The sequence below is a fragment of the Syngnathus typhle genome, linkage group LG14 (genome assembly GCF_033458585.1).
Source record: "Syngnathus typhle isolate RoL2023-S1 ecotype Sweden linkage group LG14, RoL_Styp_1.0, whole genome shotgun sequence".
Classification (NCBI taxonomy): Eukaryota; Metazoa; Chordata; class Actinopteri; order Syngnathiformes; family Syngnathidae; genus Syngnathus; species Syngnathus typhle.
Window position 1 is genome coordinate 11438598 of NC_083751.1, and position 18448 is coordinate 11457045.

At 38.0% G+C, this 18448-nt stretch overlaps 1 protein-coding gene across 1 annotated transcript; it reads left to right on the forward strand.

The window, feature by feature from the left end:
- Nucleotides 1-3830: 3830 nt before the first annotated feature.
- LOC133167130 (spindle assembly abnormal protein 6 homolog) lies at nt 3831-6086 on the forward strand. Its single transcript, XM_061297695.1, has 3 exons — nt 3831-3979; nt 5340-5447; nt 5514-6086. The coding sequence occupies exons 1-3, from the start codon at nt 3845-3847 to the stop codon at nt 5754-5756; spliced, it is 486 nt and encodes a 161-aa protein (XP_061153679.1). The 5' UTR covers nt 3831-3844; the 3' UTR covers nt 5757-6086.
- Nucleotides 6087-18448: the final 12362 nt, after the last annotated feature.

An 18448-nucleotide genomic window follows, 5' to 3' on the forward strand; every position in this document is an offset into this window, starting at 1 on the left:
AATAAAATGGTGTTTTGGTTTCAGTTTACAGTTTGGGAATACTTTTGTCAGCAGAGCTCTATGTTCACACACTTTTGTTTCTAGATAATGTATGGTGTCATCTGTAAATCGTGTGGACATGGCCAACTCAAGCAGATCTTTTAAACAAAGTAGCACCTCCCAGGTGTCATCTCCTTCTGGGATGTAGTGGCCTACCATAAGTGGTAGGAGTCTGAGCAATGTCCAATTCTCATGGCCATTGCCACTGATGGTTCCCTTGTGAAGACATGTTTTAGGAATGATTTGTGGTTTGTTTGCCTTGTCAGTATGCGAGTAGGGGAAATCTTTTATGGCAGTATTCAGTTTATCAAGCGTAAAGTATTTCTTTCTTATTAAATCAGGAATGCACATTTGCAATTCGAAAGGTATTATTCCTTCCAGGAGATCATTAAGGATGTCTGGGGCAAAACCATTGATAACTTCAAAATGTTCTAAACTGTCAAGCGGACAGATTCGCTTCACTCCATATTCTCTTGCCAGGTGAGGATGCTCTTGGACTTCTTCAACATGACGTTTATGCTCCACATTGGTTCTCAGTCTGAAATGACCAGAACTGACTTCATATTTTTGAATGTCATCCTTTGAGGCCATGCAAAATCTGCACATCTTGTGACACACAAAGCTTTCCTGGAAGCCTGCCAAAGAATGTGCAGCCAAATTATCTGCTGCAACAAACAACACAGTTCCTCTGACGCTTCTTCCTAGTTTTTCAACATATACTCCATTCTTCTCTAGAAGTAGTAGATCTTGTAGGAGAGGGTGAAAGACTTGGGAATACCCACACTCTTTTGCAGTTTTGACTTTACACATCAGTGCCAATTGTATTGCATTCAGAGTGGAGCGAAACTTGCTAGCAATATTTAACAGCACCCAGTACACGGCACAGATTTTGTGCTTTTTTCTAGAGGTCCCTAGAGGATTGGCAACCTCGAAATCATCAATATAAATGCCCAAAGCTAATCGGAACTCTTCTTCCATTAGCAGAACATTTTCCTTGAAACGTGAGCCATCCCTGTAACAGCTAAATCCATCAGACATCTCAACATTAAGGGCTTTGTCTAAAATCTCATCTTTATTTAGCAAAGCTTGCAGCATTTTGAGTATTGGCACATAGACAAAAGACTGTTTATTTTGTCCAGCTGCATACTCCACAGGTTGAATAATGTTAAACTCCTGAAGCAAAAAAGTTTCTCTTCTGAAGGTAGTTGAAAGGGAGCCTCCTTTTTCAGTGTGTTTGAGGATGACATTGTTCTCAGATATTGCATCAAGTATTTCTTTAGCCAATGACAGGTCAATGTTGTGTTTTCCAAGTATTCCCTTAATGGCAGATGCCAACAATGGTTTGGACAAATTTGTTATTTGGTTGATTTGATAGAATACATCTTCTATAGCTTTTTCTGAAATGTTGAGCATAGTTCGCATTCTGAGAAAAAGACCAGCCAAATTATGCTGAAGCTGTTGCTCCAAGTCAGAATCACTGTCAGAATTTTCACTGAAGTCTTCATACTCGCATTCATTTGTTTCATCTGTCATTTCTGAATGGAAAGCATTTTCCATAGCCTCAGCAACAACTACAACTCCTGGTTTGTAGTCTAAATGGCTTTGTCCATGTCTTTCTCTGTGTTTATTGCTCATGTGAGCATTAAATGTTGCATAAACACTTGTTTCAAATGAACAATTCTTGAATGGACATTTAATCTTCTGGTTCATACGTATGTGTGTACGTAAATGTGTAAAGAAGTCTTGCTCTGTGCAGGGCTCCACAAAATCGCAATGTTGACAGTGAAATACATTTGTTGAGACAGTTCCAACTGCACTGTTACTGATGTCAGAATGTGACCTTGACAGATGCACCTTAAGTGCATTAAAAGATTTGAAAGTGCAGATGCATCCTTCATGAAGGCATGGTAATTGAGTTGTTCTTGTGTATCCACCATGCTTTAGTCTACAGTGTCTAAGCAACTGCCCTCTTTTTTGACAGAAAGACTGACAAAACTTACATTTCCACTGCATAGGAGCCATTTTTGTTGTTAGGCAATCTAGGAAAAAAAGAGAAAACTTAATTGAAAAAAGAAATATCAAAATTGTACCAAACTTTGGAAAGACCATTTTGAGCGGTTTGTTGTGTGTTATATAAAGCTAAAATGTGCTTTACCACTGCTCCATTCCAAAGCAGAAGGTGTTTAAAAATATTTATATTATCATGCCACAGAAAATTACACATTTATGCTAATGTCAACTAAGTTTAATGTATGTACTATTTATTTACTATATAACATGAAGCTAACTTAAGTCGAGGGCTGAGCAATTCATCAGACTAATTTGTGTTTTCAACTGATATGATAAATAGCTAAATTGTTAAATTGAGTTTGCAGAATCAAGTCAGCAGTCCTAAGCCCGCTGCCCCGGCCCATTTTCCGACCACGCATGCAGGGAGACTGGGTAGACCGCGGTTAAAAATCACCGTTAATTTCAACAGCTAACGTTTTTTTGTTCATAAAAACATGCAAGCGGCGACGAGGACGCACTCCAAATCGACCGAATTAGTGAATATATAACTTGTTTAATCATATTCAATTCAATAAGCAAGCTATTTCTGTAAAAAAGAAAGACGATTAGCATTAGCAATACATATAGCTTAAAACGGACGACGTATTAATCATTGTTATGTGACTACAAAAGGTGCATTCAAGACTTTACTACACAATTTGTGTCCTTTCAAACACTTTGATTCACATGCAAACTCAGAAGATATACCAAGACTTACTTGGGAACAAAACTGCTAATCGCGATTAACGATGCCTTCTTTGACCATGCAGACATGTGCTCTTGGGAAAGGAGTGCGCATGTCAAAAGGTGGCACGACTGCGCATGTCAAAAGGTGGCACGACTGCGCATGTCAAAAGGTGGCACGACTGCGCATGTCAAAAAGTGGCACGACTGCGCATGTCAAAACTATCACTGAAGCATATCGAGTTTACTTTAAGTACATTATATCAGTAAGAGTTTTTCTTGCTATGAAATGCTTCTTTACATACTTCCCTCAAGTAAAGGCAGCTGTTTTATGAGAGACAAGTAAGTATCACTGAGAAAATTCCAGAAAGCATGACTATTACTTTTTTCAGTGTACATAATCCCAAATGTGAGGCAAAACGCATCAGAGAGACCGCCAGCAGTATCCATTGCCACGGTACCTTCAAGTATAATGCAGTGTGTCACAGTTGCAGGGTGAGGGTCCAACAGATCGAGTGGTTCACCTTCTGGGACAACAGTCATGATGGCAACTGGTACCTGTGACTCCACAAGATCTGGAGACTGAAAAAAAAGACAACATTCATTAAAAGTGCTTAAAATAAAAAGCAGCCTATTCCTCTGAGCCCCCCTTCAACTTGTGACCCCTCTGTTGTTGCCCTGGTGGTTTTTTTTTTTTAAAAATTCATTTTTCTATTTTAATTTCTACATTTTTCAGCCGATTCAACCCATTCCAACTTTCAACTGTTCATCTTTTGCCTACCTATTCCACAACTTCCCACTTACCAAAAACTTCACCTATATTTCCTTTTTCCCTTCTCATTTCTACATTTTTCAACCGATTCAACTTGTTTCAACATCATTCTGCAGCATTCCTTCAATATTTATTCAACTTCTTCACCTTCACACGCAATTTCTTCAGGAATTGCAAATTCTAGTTTATGATTTAAAATAAGTACATGAACAATTCTTTGATTACCAAATTATTTCAGGAGTTAACTTAATCAAAGACTACTGCTTTACGTTCTAACTTATTTTCCGTCTTATTCTTTCAATGGGGATGACCAAAATGGCTCTTGACAACTGTCGACGTCGTCTTATTGCGTTTCAGGCTGAGAAGGAAGCACTGGAGCTAAAATTGAAAAAGACAGAAGATGATCTGACGAGGCGGCTCAACGACGCCGAGCAGGTTCTGTTTCTTGTTGCCATTTTTTGTTGCTAAATCTAAAAACAGAACAAGCTGCAGCTACAATAATTAATTGACAAGGCATTTTTTATCAAATGAATTGACAGCTGCTTTGTTCTGTGATTCATTATTTCGATACGCAAACTTGAAATTGTCCAAATGTGCAATTTCGGCCTCGCACCAGTACTCCGTAACAACGGACCGATTATCATTTTAGTGAAATGCTGATAATCAGGTGCAGAGTTCCGATAATCGGTCCATCTAAAACAGGGGTCTCAAACTCGCGGCCCGCGGGCCAATTGCGGCCCTCAGGACAATGTTTTGCGGCCCCCTGCCTGAAATAAAATCTTTGTGTTAATGCGGCCCGCGCATTTTTTCTCACATGCATCTGGGGTTTTTATATTTTTAACACCTGTGGGCTCCCGTAGCTCAGGCTCGTGACAACAGAATTAGCGATTGGTCATCTGACCAAGATGGCGGCCGCATTTCTCGCCGCGCAGCACCCCCAGCGGGGTCTACCCTTTTATTATGTCCATGATTGCGAACGCGCGACAATGTGACCGGATGCGGAAGCGCCGAAAAACACCGAAACTGAAACGCGACAGTGACATCAAGTAGAACTAAATAATATTACAAAAGCCCCAAACATGTCTTGTTCAAAGCCTGCAGTGAAGAGAAAGGTTGGTGATGAGCACAGACAATTTCAGGAGAAGTGGGAAGTGCAATATTTCTTTGTTGAGCACAGGGGCATCCCGACGTGTCTTATTTGCACAGAGAAAGTTGCAGTGCACAAAGAATACAACTTGAGACGTCACTACACAACTAGACATGCTGAGGAGTATGAGAAATACCTCCCTTAAGCCAAATGTGGCTCGGCTATGCAAGAGGAAGCGCTGCCAGGTCTCTAGCAGTAAGAAGTAGGCAGAAGAAGCCATGTTCATAACAGTTTATGTTCAATGTTCCATTCATGTTCAGAAAGTTACAGGTTAAAGAGCTGTTAATACAGACATTTGAATCTGAATAATAATTACATTTCTCTAGTCAGCAACTATATTTGGTTTATTCAGTCTTCTATATCTGCTGAATTATTATTATCATTTTATTTCTTACTGATTTATTTTTTTCTTATGAGTTGTTAATTTATTTAAATTTTCTAAGACAAAAAAGGATGAATAAACAAAGACATTTGATAACACTGGAATGTTTTTGTAAAAGCTTTTCTTGTGAAACACCTGCTGCGGCCCAGCCTCACCCAGAATCTACGTCCAGCGGCCCCTGGGTAAACTGAGTTTGAGACCCCTGATCTAAAACTAAACCTTTTAAAATGAGATTGAATTAGGTTCGGCGTCACGTATCTCGCCAGACGCTGTCGGAGATGGAGCGCATGCGTCTGGAATGGACTCTTGAGAAGAACTCTCTTTGCAGCCGCCACGCTGACGAGTTGCGCCGTGAGCAGGAGAAGGCGGCCGACGTAAGCCCGACTCCCCAACCCCCTCCGGCCAACCCTGTGGCGCCGAGTGATGATGATATGTCACAGTTGCAGGAGCGCCAGCAGCAGCAGACGCAAAAGCACTGTCAGGATCTGGAGCGCGCTCACCAGCGCGACAGCCAGCAGATGCAAAGCCGCCTGGTGCAGCTGGAGACCTCCTGTGGGGAGCTGAGTGACAGGGACTACCAAAACCAGGCCGCCCTCAGGGACCTCAAGGCCAAACTGGTGGCCGCCAAGGAGGTACGTCTGCCATTTTTGTCATATTCACAGCGCCAGATAGAGAGCCCATGAAAACAATAGTTAGGTGTAAAATTCCACTGCCTATACAATGACTCAGCAAAGTGAACTCAAGAGTACGGGCTTAACACTCTTGGAGCCAAGGCCCATAGTTCCAACCATGGCACCAGTCCATAAAGTCAGAATAAATAAATGCTGACAGTTTTGTTTGGTCGTATTCATAAACGCACCTCGTTTGTGTGAACCCGTTTCATCTGACCCAAAGCGGGAAGCCAGGATGGATTCCGTTGTATGAAAGGCAGATACTAGATGTTCACGCTTTGCCAATGTGCTGCCACCCACTGGACGAATTGTTGTGCGTGTCACTCCAGCATGCAGGACTGTCTCAGAAAAGTAGAATATTGTGATAAAGTTCTTTATTTTCTGTAATGCAATTAAAAAACAAAAATGTCATACATTCTGCATTCATTACAAATCAACTGAAATATTGCAAGCCTTTTATAATTTTAATATTGCTGATTATGGCCTACAGCAGGGGTGGCCAACCCACGGCTTGGGAGCCGCATGCGGCTTGCAGGTGTTTCAAGTTAGACAATTCAAGTGATTAGTTGAATACCCTACTAGTATACCTTTTCATGATATTCTAATATTTTGAGATATTTGAGTTTTCTTAAGCTGTGCATTCGCATTCAACAAACACATTCATTACATTAACCAATTTCAACCACTGCTAAGGAAGGAACCTGATTAGCTCAGTCGGAAACACAATGGCAATGTCAACCCGCGCCAGTTTCCTGTAGTGGGTTCGATTCCCACGTTGGCGTCATATATTATTTTACTCCTTATTCTTCCCCTTATCATTTTCAACGCTTATCATTTGTACCTTTTTTGTAACATTTGTAACATTTCATTTTTAACGCTTATCATTTGTACCGTTTTGTAACATGTATTTGTAACATTTTCCCATTTATTTCACAATAATTTATTTCCCTTTTATAACATTTGTAAATTAACATCTGCCTTCGCCTTCACACGCAATTTCTTCCGAAATTGCAATTCTAGTTCTACTTTATTATTATTATTGTGTGAAGGCGAAGGCCTTCACACATTGATATTCTACTTTATTGTGTGAATGCTTCAACCGATTCACCTCGTTCAACCTTTCACACGTTCCAAAAATTCATGGCAAGCTTGCCACTTTTTTTCTCGTTCATAACATTTACCGTTTTTAAGTAATTAGCAAATTTGTGCCTTTTGTTTCCCCATTCATTCTTAATGGCAATGTCAACCCGAGCCAGTTTCCTGTAGTGGGTTCGATTCCCACATTGGGCGTCATTAATTATTTTACTCTTTATTCTTCCCGCTTATCATTTTCAACGCTTATCATTTGTAACTAACATTCGCATTCAACATTCATTACATTAAGCAATTTCCACCACTTTGATTACGTATTCGCATTCAACAAACACATTCATTACATTAACCAATTTCAACCACAAAATAGTAAGGGACTCAATTAGCTCGTGGGAAACACAAGTGATTCCAGTACACGAGCATCTTTCCCGAGTGGTATCAAAACCCGCGTCAGTTCGACTCCCACATTGGGCGTCATTATTTATTTTACTCTTTATCCTTCCCGGTTATCATTTTCAACGGTTATCATTTGTAACTTTTGTCATTCGCATTCAACATTCATTACATTAAGCAATTTCCACCACTTTGATTACGCATTCGCATTCAACAAACACATTCATTACATTAACCAATTTCAACAATGACTTAGGTAGGACCCTGATTAGCTCAGTTGGAAACACAATGGCAATGTCAATCTGCACCAGTTTCCTGTAGTGGGTTCGATTCCCACTTTGGGCGTCATAAATTATTTTACTCTTTATTCTTCCCCCTTATCATTTGTACCTTTTTTGTAACATTTGTAACATTTCATTTTTAACCCTTATCATTTGTACCTTTTTTTAACATGTATTTGTAACATTTTACCATTCATTTCACAATAATTTATTTTCCATTTCTATTCTTCCCGCTCATCATTTTTAACGCTTAACGTTTGTAAATTAACATCTGCCTTCGCCTTCACACGCAATTTCTTCCGAAATTGCAATTCTAGTTGTGTGAAGGCGAAGGCCTTCACACATTGTTATTCTACTTTATTATTATTGTGTGAAGGCGAAGGCCTTCACACATTGTTATTGTGTGAAGGCGAAGGCCTTCACACATTGATATTGTACTTTATTATTAAACAACTTATTCCTCCCACTTTTTTGACATCTAACTACTCCCACATGCTTCAACCGATTCACCTCGTTCAACCTTTCACACGTTCCAAAAATTCATGGCACGCTTGCCAGTATTTTTCGCGTTCATAACATTTACCGTTTTTAAGTAATTAGCAAATTTGTGCCTTTTATTTCCCCATTCATTCTTAATGGCAATGTCAACCCGAGCCAGTTTCCTGTAGTGGGTTCGATTCCCACATTGGGCGTCATTAATTATTTTACTCTTTATTCTTCCCGCTTATCATTTTCAACGCTTATCATTTGTAACTAACATTCGCATTCAACATTCATTACATTAAGCAAGTTCCACCACTTTGATTACGTATTCGCATTCAACAAACACATTCATTACATTAACCAATTGCAACCACGACATAGCAAGGGACTCAATTAGCTCGTGGGAAACACAAGTGATTCCAGTACACGAGCATCATTCCCGAGTGGTATCAAAACCCGCGTCAGTTCGATTCCCACATTGGGCGTCATTATTGATTTTACTCTTTATCCTTCCCGGTTATCATTTTCAACGGTTATCATTTGTAACTTTTGTCATTCGCATCCAACATTCATTACATTAAGCAATTTCCACCACTTTGATTACGCATTCGCATTCAACAAACACATTCATTACATTAACCAAATTCAACCAGCAAGAAGGAAGGATCCTCATTAGCTCAGTCGGAAACACAATGGAAATGTCAACCCGAGCCAGTTTCCTGTAGTGGGTTCGATTCCCACATTGGGAGTCATAAATTATTTTACTCTTTATTCTTCCCCCTTATCATTTTCAACGCTTATCATTTGTACCTTTTTTGTAACATTTGTAACGTTTCATTTTTAACGCTTATCATTTGTACCTTTTTGTAACATGTATTTGTAACATTTTCCCATTTATTTCACAATTATCTATTTTCCCTTTGTATTCTTCCCGCTCATCATTTTTAACGCTTAACGTTTGTAACTTAACATCTGCCTTCGCCTTCACACGCAATTTCTTCCGAAATTGCAATTCTAGTTCTACTTTATTATTATTTTTTTTATTAAACAACTTATTCCTCCCACTTTTTTGACATCTAACTACTCCCACATGCTTCAACCGATTCACCTCGTTCAAACTTTCACACGTTCCAAAAATTCATGGCAAGCTTGCCACTTTTTTTCTCGTTCATAACATTTACCGTTTTTAAGTAATTAGCAAATTTGTGCCTTTTATTTCCCCATTCATTCTTAATGGCAATGTCAACCCGAGCCAGTTTCCTGTAGTGGGTTCGATTCCCACATTGGGCGTCATTAATTATTTTACTCTTTATTCTTCCCGCTTATCATTTTTAACGCTTAACGTTTCTAAATTAACATCTGCCTTCGCCTTCACACGCAATTTCTTCCGAAATTGCAATTCTAGTTGTGTGAAGGCGAAGGCCTTCACACATTGATATTGTACTTTATTATTAAACAACTTATTCCTCCCACTTTTTTGACATCTAACTACTCCCACATGCTTCAACCGATTCACCTCGTTCAACCTTTCACACGTTCCAAAAATTCATGGCACGCTTGCCAGTATTTTTCGCGTTCATAACATTTACCGTTTTTAAGTAATTAGCAAATTTGTGCCTTTTATTTCCCCATTCATTCTTAATGGCAATGTCAACCCGAGCCAGTTTCCTGTAGTGGGTTCGATTCCCACATTGGGCGTCATTAATTATTTTACTCTTTATTCTTCCCGCTTATCATTTTCAACGCTTATCATTTGTAACTAACATTCGCATTCAACATTCATTACATTAAGCAATTTCCACCACTTTGATTACGTATTCGCATTCAACAAACACATTCATTACGTTAACCAAATTCAACCAGTATGTAGACAGGGACACAATTAGCTCGTGGGAAACACAAGTGATTCCAGTACACGAGCATCTTTCCCGAGTGGTATCAAAACCCGCGTCAGTTCGATTCCCACATTGGGCGTCATTATTTATTTTACTCTTTATCCTTCCCCTTATCATTTTCAACGCTTATCATTTGTACCTTTTTTGTAACATTTATAACATTTCATTTTTAACGCTTATCATTTGTACCTTTTTGTAACATGTATTTGTAACATTTTCCCATTTATTTCACAATAATTTATTTTCCCTTTCTATTCTTCCCGCTCATCATTTTTAACGCTTAACGTTTGTAAATTAACATCTGCCTTCGCCTTCACACGCAATTTCTTCCGAAATTGCAATTCTAGTTATTATTTTTATTAAACAACTTATTCCTCCCACTTTTTTAACATCTAACTACTCCCACATGCTTCAACCGATTCACCTCGTTCAAACTTTCACACGTTCCAAAAATTCATGGCACGCTTGCCAGTATTTTTCGCGTTCATAACATTTAACGTTTTTAAGTAATTAGCAAATTTGTGCCTTTTATTTCCCCATTCATTCTTAATGGCAATGTCAACCCGAGCCAGTTTCCTGTAGTGGGTTCGATTCCCACATTGGGCGTCATTAATTATTTTACTCTTTATTCTTCCCGCTTATCATTTTCAACGCTTATCATTTGTAACTAACATTCGCATTCAACATTCATTACATTAAGCAATTTCCACCACTTTGATTACGTATTCGCATTCAACAAACACATTCATTACATTAACCAAATTCAACCAGTATGTAGACAGGGACACAATTAGCTCGTGGGAAACACAAGTGATTCCAGCACACGAGCATCTTTCCCGAGTGGTATCAAAACCCACGTCAGTTCGATTCCCACATTGGGCGTCATTATTTATTTTACTCTTTATCCTTCCCCTTATCATTTTCAACGCTTATCATTTGTACCTTTTTGTAACATGTATTTGTAACATTTTCCCATTTATTTCACAATAATTTATTTTCCCTTTCTATTCTTCCCGCTCATCATTTTTAACGCTTAACGTTTGTAAATCAACATCTGCCTTCGCCTTCACACGCAATTTCTTCCGAAATTGCAATTCTAGTTGTGTGAAGGCGAAGGCCTTCACACATTGTTATTCTACTTTATTATTATTGTGTGAAGGCGAAGGCCTTCACACATATGTTATTCTACTCCATTCACTTTATTGTGTGAAGGCGAAGGCCTTCACACATATGTTATTCTACTCCATTCACTTTATTATTATTGTGTGAAGGCGAAGGCCTTCACACATATGTTATTCTACTCCATTTACTTTATTATTATTGTGTGAAGGCGAAGGCCTTCACACATATGTTATTCTACACCATTCTCTATTATTGTGTGAAGGCGAAGGCCTTCACACATATGTTATTCTACACCATTCTCTATTATTATTATTAGTGTGAAGGTGAAGACCTTCACACTATTGTTATTCCTGTCCTTTATTGTGTGAAGGCGAAGGCCTTCACACATTGATATTGTACTTTATTATTAAACAACTTATTCCTCCCATTTTTTTGACATCTAACTACTCCCACATGCTTCAACCGATTCACCTCGTTCAACCTTTCACACGTTCCAAAAATTCATGGCACGCTTGCCAGTATTTTTCGCGTTCATAACATTTACCGTTTTTAAGTAATTAGCAAATTTGTGCCTTTTATTTCCCCATTCATTCTTAATGGCAATGTCAACCCGAGCCAGTTTCCTGTAGTGGGTTCGATTCCCACATTGGGCGTCATTAATTATTTTACTCTTTATTCTTCCCGCTTATCATTTTCAACGCTTATCATTTGTAACTAACATTCGCATTCAACATTCATTACATTAAGCAATTTCCACCACTTTGATTACGTATTCGCATTCAACAAACACATTCATTACATTAACCAATTGCAACCACGACATAGTAAGGGACTCAATTAGCTCGTGGGAAACACAAGTGATTCCAGTACACGAGCATCATTCCCGAGTGGTATCAAAACCCGCGTCAGTTCGATTCCCACATTGGGCGTCATTATTTATTTTACTCTTTATCCTTCCCGGTTATCATTTTCAACGGTTATCATTTGTAACTTTTGTCATTCGCATTCAACATTCATTACATTAAGCAATTTCCACCACTTTGATTACGCATTCGCATTCAACAAACACATTCATTACATTAACCAAATTCAACCAGCAAGAAGGAAGGATCCTCATTAGCTCAGTCGGAAACACAATTGAAATGTCAACCCGAGCCAGTTTCCTGTAGTGGGTTCGATTCCCACATTGGGAGTCATAAATTATTTTACTCTTTATTCTTCCCCCTTATCATTTTCAACGCTTATCATTTGTACCTTTTTTGTAACATTTGTAACGTTTCATTTTTAACGCTTATCATTTGTACCTTTTTGTAACATGTATTTGTAACATTTTCCCATTTATTTCACAATTATCTATTTTCCCTTTGTATTCTTCCCGCTCATCATTTTTAACGCTTAACGTTTGTAACTTAACATCTGCCTTCGCCTTCACACGCAATTTCTTCCGAAATTGCAATTCTAGTTGTGTGAAGGCGAAGGCCTTCACACTTATGTTATTCTACTCCATTCACTTTATTGTGTGAAGGCGAAGGCCTTCACACATATGTTATTCTACACCATTCTCTATTATTATTATTATTGTGTGAAGGCGAAGGCCTTCACACATATGTTATTCTACTTTTTTCACTTTATTATTATTATTATATTTTATTCTCCTCACTTTTTTGTCCCGTTTCATCGTCCACATAATTCATCCGATTCACTCCATTCCACTTTTCACGTATTCCAAATATTCAGGAAAGGGTGGCTTCCATTTTTCTCATTCCGAATATTTTCCGATTCCGCAAAATTCCCCAAATTCCGACAAATTTTTCCCCATTCATTCTTAATGGCACATTCGACATTTCACATTTACGTCGTTCCAATTTGAAATTCACATCATTCAGCACATTCTAATCACATTCGGAAGGATTCTCGATATTCCCAAAATTCCCAAATTCGAAAATTTCACGTTTTCACGTTATAAATTCCGACAAATTTTCACAAAATTTCGTTTTTCACCTCTAACTTCTACATTTTTCAACCGATTCAACTCGTTCCAACTTTCAACTGTTCATCTTTTGCCTACCTATTCCACAACGTTCCACTTACCAAAAACTTCACATCTTTTATTTTGAAATTCAACTAAAATTCTCTTAAATTCCGTTTTTCTACTCTAATTTCTACATTTTTCAACCGATTCAACCCATTCCAACTTTCAACTGTTCATCATTTTTCTACCTATTCCACAACTTCCCACTTACCAAAAACTTCACATCTTTTATTTTGAAATTCAACCAAAATTCTCTCAAATTCCGTTTTTGTACTCTAATTTCTACATTTTTCAACCGATTCAACCCATTCCAACTTTGAACTGTTCATCATTTTTCTACCTATTCCACAACTTCCCAAATACTTCACATCTTTTATTTTGAAATTCACACCCAATTCCTTTTTCCCTTCTCATTTCTACATTTTTCAACCGATTCAACCCATTCCAACTTTCAACTGTTCATCATTTTTCTACCTATTCCACAACTTCCCACTTACCAAAAACTTCACATCTTTTATTTTGAAATTCACACCCAATTCCCTTTTCCCTTCTCATTTCTACATTTTTCAACCGATTCAACCCATTCCAACTTTCTACTGTTCATCATTTTTCTACCTATTCCACAACTTCCCAAAAACTTCACATCTTTTATTTTGAAATTCACACTCAATTCCCTTTTCCCTTCTCCTTTCTACATTTTTCAACCGATTCAACCCATTCCAACTTTCAACTGTTCATCATTTTTCTACCTATTCCACAACTTCCCACTTACCAAAAACTTCACATCTTTTATTTTGAAATTCACACCCAATTCCCTTTTCCCTTCTCATTTCTACATTTTTCAACCGATTCAACCCATTCCAACTTTCAACTGTTCATCATTTTTCTACCTATTCCACAACTTCCCACTTACCAAAAACTTCACATCTTTTATTTTGAAATTCACACCCAATTCCCTTTTCCCTTCTCATTTCTACATTTTTCAACCGATTCAACCCATTCCAACTTTCAACTGTTCATCATTTTTCGACCTATTCCACAACTTCCCAAAACCTTCACATCTTTTATTTTGAAATTCACACCCAATTCCTTTTTCCCTTCTCATTTCTACATTTTTCAACCGATTCAACCCATTCCAACTTTCAACTGTTCATCATTTTTCTACCTATTCCACAACTTCCCACTTACCAAAAACTTCACATCTTTTATTTTGAAATTCACACCCAATTCCCTTTTCCCTTCTCATTTCTACATTTTTCAACCGATTCAACCCATTCCAACTTTCAACAGTTCATCATTTGTCTACCTATTCCACAACTTCCCACTTACCAAAAACTTCACATCTTTTATTTTGAAATTCACACTCAATTCCCTTTTCCCTTCTCATTTCTACATTTTTCAACCGATTCAACCCATTCCAACTTTCAACTGTTCATCATTTTTCTACCTATTCCACAACTTCCCACTTACCAAAAACTTCACATCTTTTATTTTGAAATTCACACCCAATTCCCTTTTCCCTTCTCATTTCTACATTTTTCAACCGATTCAACCCATTCCAACTGTTCATCATTTTTCTACCTATTCCACAACTTCCCACTCCTCAAAAACTTCACATCTTTTATTTTGAAATTCACACCCAATTCCCTTTTCCCTTCTCATTTCTACATTTTTCAACCGATTCAACCCATTCCAACTTTCAACTGTTCATCATTTTTCGACCTATTCCACAACTTCCCAAAACCTTCACATCTTTTATTTTGAAATTCACACCCAATTCCTTTTTCCCTTCTCATTTCTACATTTTTCAACCGATTCAACCCATTCCAACTTTCAACTGTTCATCATTTTTCGACCTATTCCACAACTTCCCACTTACCAAAAACTTCACATCTTTTATTTTGAAATTCGCCACAAATTCTCCAAATATTCTACATTTCTCAAGTAATTCAACACGTTTCAACATCGTTCGGCAGCATTCCCCGAAGAAGTTATTCATACATTTCGCCTTCACACGCAATTTCTCCAGAAATTGCAAAATTCTAGTTATTATTGTGTGAAGGCGAAGGCCTTCACACATATGTTATTCTACACCATTCTCTATTATTATTATTATTATTCTCTACGTTTCTCCACACTTTTTTGACACGTTTCATCTTCCACATAATTCATCCGATTCACTCCATTCCACTTTTCACGTATTCCAAATATTCACGCGACGAGCGCTTGTATTTTGCTCGTTCCGAAAATTTTCCGATTCCGCAAAATTCCCAAAATTCCGACAAATTTTTCCCCATTCATTCTTAATGGCACATTCGACATTTCACATTTACGTCGTTCCAATTTGAAATTCACATCATTCAGCACATTCTAATCACATTCGGAAGGATTCTCGACATTCCCAAAATTCCCAAATTCGAAAATTTCACGTTTTCACGTTAAAAATTCCGACAAATTTTCACAAAATTTCGTTTTTCACCTCTAACTTCTACATTTTTCAACCGATTCAACTCGTTCCAACTTTCAACTGTTCATCTTTTGCCTACCTATTCCACAACGTCCCACTTACCAAAAACTTCACATCTTTTATTTTGAAATTCAACCAAAATTCTCTAAAATTTCGTTTTTCTACTCTAATTTCTACATTTTTCAACCGATTCAACCCATTCCAACTTTCAACTGTTCATTATTTTTCTACTGATTCCACAACTTCCCACTTACCAAAAGCTTCACATCTTTTATTTTGAAATTCACACCCAATTCCTTTTCCCTTCTCATTTCTACATTTTTCAACCGATTCAACCCATTCCAACTTTCAACTGTTCATCATTTTTCTACCTATTCCACAACTTCCCACTTACCAAAAACTTCACATCTTTTATTTTGAAATTCACACCCAATTCTCCAATATTTCCGTTTCTCCTTCTCATTTCTACATTTTTCAACCGATTCAACCCATTCCAACTTTCAACTGTTCATCATTTTTCTACCTATTCCACAACTTCCCACTTACCAAAAACTTCACATCTTTTATTTTGAAATTCACACCCAATTCCTTTTTCCCTTCTCATTTCTACATTTTTCAACAGATTCAACCCATTCCAAATTTATTCACTTAATTCACCTTATTCTTCCCACATTCACTCCCATTCACCCCCACTTCCACTATGCTTACACAATTCAACCCTTGACCCCCAATTCCAGTGTGGCGGCCATCTTGGATGACCCTGAAGTGCCACCAATGAACCCAGAATGAACCGGAAGTGGCCCAAATCAAACCGAAAGTGACCCCAAATAGACCGGAAGTGACCTCAGGTAAACCGGAAGTGACCCCAAATCAAACCGGAAGTGACCCCAAATGTACCGGAAGTGACCTTTTTAGACCGGAAATGACCCCTAATAAACCGGAAGTGACCTCAGACGAACCGGAAGTGACCCAAATTAAACCGGAAGTGACCCCAAATAGACCGGAAGTGACCTCAGGTAAACCGGAAGTGACCCCAAATCAAACCGGAAGTGACCCCAAATGTACCGGAAGTGACCTTTTTAGACCGGAAATGACCCCTTATAAACCGGAAGTGACCTCAGACGAACCGGAAGTGACCCAAATTAAACCGGAAGTGACCCAAATAAACCGGAAGTGACCCCAAATAGACCGGAAGTGACCTCTGGTAAACCGGAAGTGACCCCAAATCAAACCGGAAGTGACCCAAAATGAACCGGAAGTGACCTTTTTAGACCGGAAATGACCCCAAATAAACCGGAAGTGACCTCAGCTAAACCGGAAGTGACCTGTTTTAAACCGGAAGTGACCCAAATAAACCGGAAGTGACCCAAATTAGACCGGAAATGACCCGAATCAAGCCGGAAGTGACCTTATTTCAACACTAAGTGCCCCAAATAGCTACATTTGCGCTTACGTCTTCGTTTTTTGTCCGATATAACCCGTTTCAACATTTTTACCCCAAAAGTGAACCTCCTGAGGCCGTTTTTTTTGGTTTTGTTCCAAATCTAGAAAGATTTTGGCGCAATTGCTTTTTTTTATTTTCCCATTCATTCTCTATGGGGATTCAACATTTGCTCTAACTTCTACATTTTTTAACTGATTCAACCCGTTCCAACTTTCAACTGTTCATCTTTTGCCTACCTATTCCACAACTTCCCACTTACCAACAATTCCAAATTTAAAATTCAACCAAATTCTCCAAAATTTCGTTTTTCTACTCTAACTTCTAAATTTTTCTACCGATTCAACCCATTCCAACTTTCAACTGTTCATCTTTTGCCTACCTATTCCACAACTTCCCACTTACCAAATATTCCAAACTTTCAATTTTGAAATTCACCACAAATTCTCCAAATATTCTACATTTCTCAAGTAATTCAACACGTTTCAACATCGTTCGGCAGCATTCCCCGAAAAAGTTATTCATACATTTCGCCTTCACACGCAATTTCTCCAGAAATTGCAAAATTCTAGTTATTATTCTCTTTTATTCTCCACACTTTTTTGACACGTTTCATCTTCCACATAATTCATCCGATTCACTCCATTCCACTTTTCACGTATTCCAAATATTCACGCGACGAGCGCTTATATTTTTCTCGTTCCGAAAATTTTCCGATTCCGCAAAATTCCCAAAATTCCGACAAATTTTTCCCCATTCATTCTTAATGGCACATTCGACATTTCACATTTACGTCGTTCCAATTTGAAATTCACATCATTCAGCACATTCTAATCACATTCGGAAGGATTCTCGACATTCCCAAAATTCCCAAATTCGAAAATTTCACGTTGTCACGTTAAAAATTCCGACAAATTTTCACAAAATTTCGTTTTTCACCTCTAACTTCTACATTTTTCAACCGATTCAACTCGTTCCAACTTTCAACTGTTCATCTTTTGCCTACCTATTCCACAACGTCCCACTTACCAAAAACTTCACATCTTTTATTTTGAAATTCAACCAAAATTCTCTAAAATTTCGTTTTTCTACTCTAATTTCTACATTTTTCAACCGATTCAACCCATTCCAACTTTCAACTGTTCATTATTTTTCTACTGATTCCACAACTTCCCACTTACCAAAAGCTTCACATCTTTTATTTTGAAATTCACACCCAATTCCTTTTCCCTTCTCATTTCTACATTTTTCAACCGATTCAACCCATTCCAACTTTCAACTGTTCATCATTTTTCTACCTATTCCACAACTTCCCACTTACCAAAAACTTCACATCTTTTATTTTGAAATTCACACCCAATTTCCTTTTCCCTTCTCATTTCTACATTTTTCAACCGATTCAACCCATTCCAACTTTCAACTGTTCACTATTTTTCTACCGATTCCACAACTTCCCACTTACCAAAAGCTTCACGTCTTTTATTTTGAAATTCACACC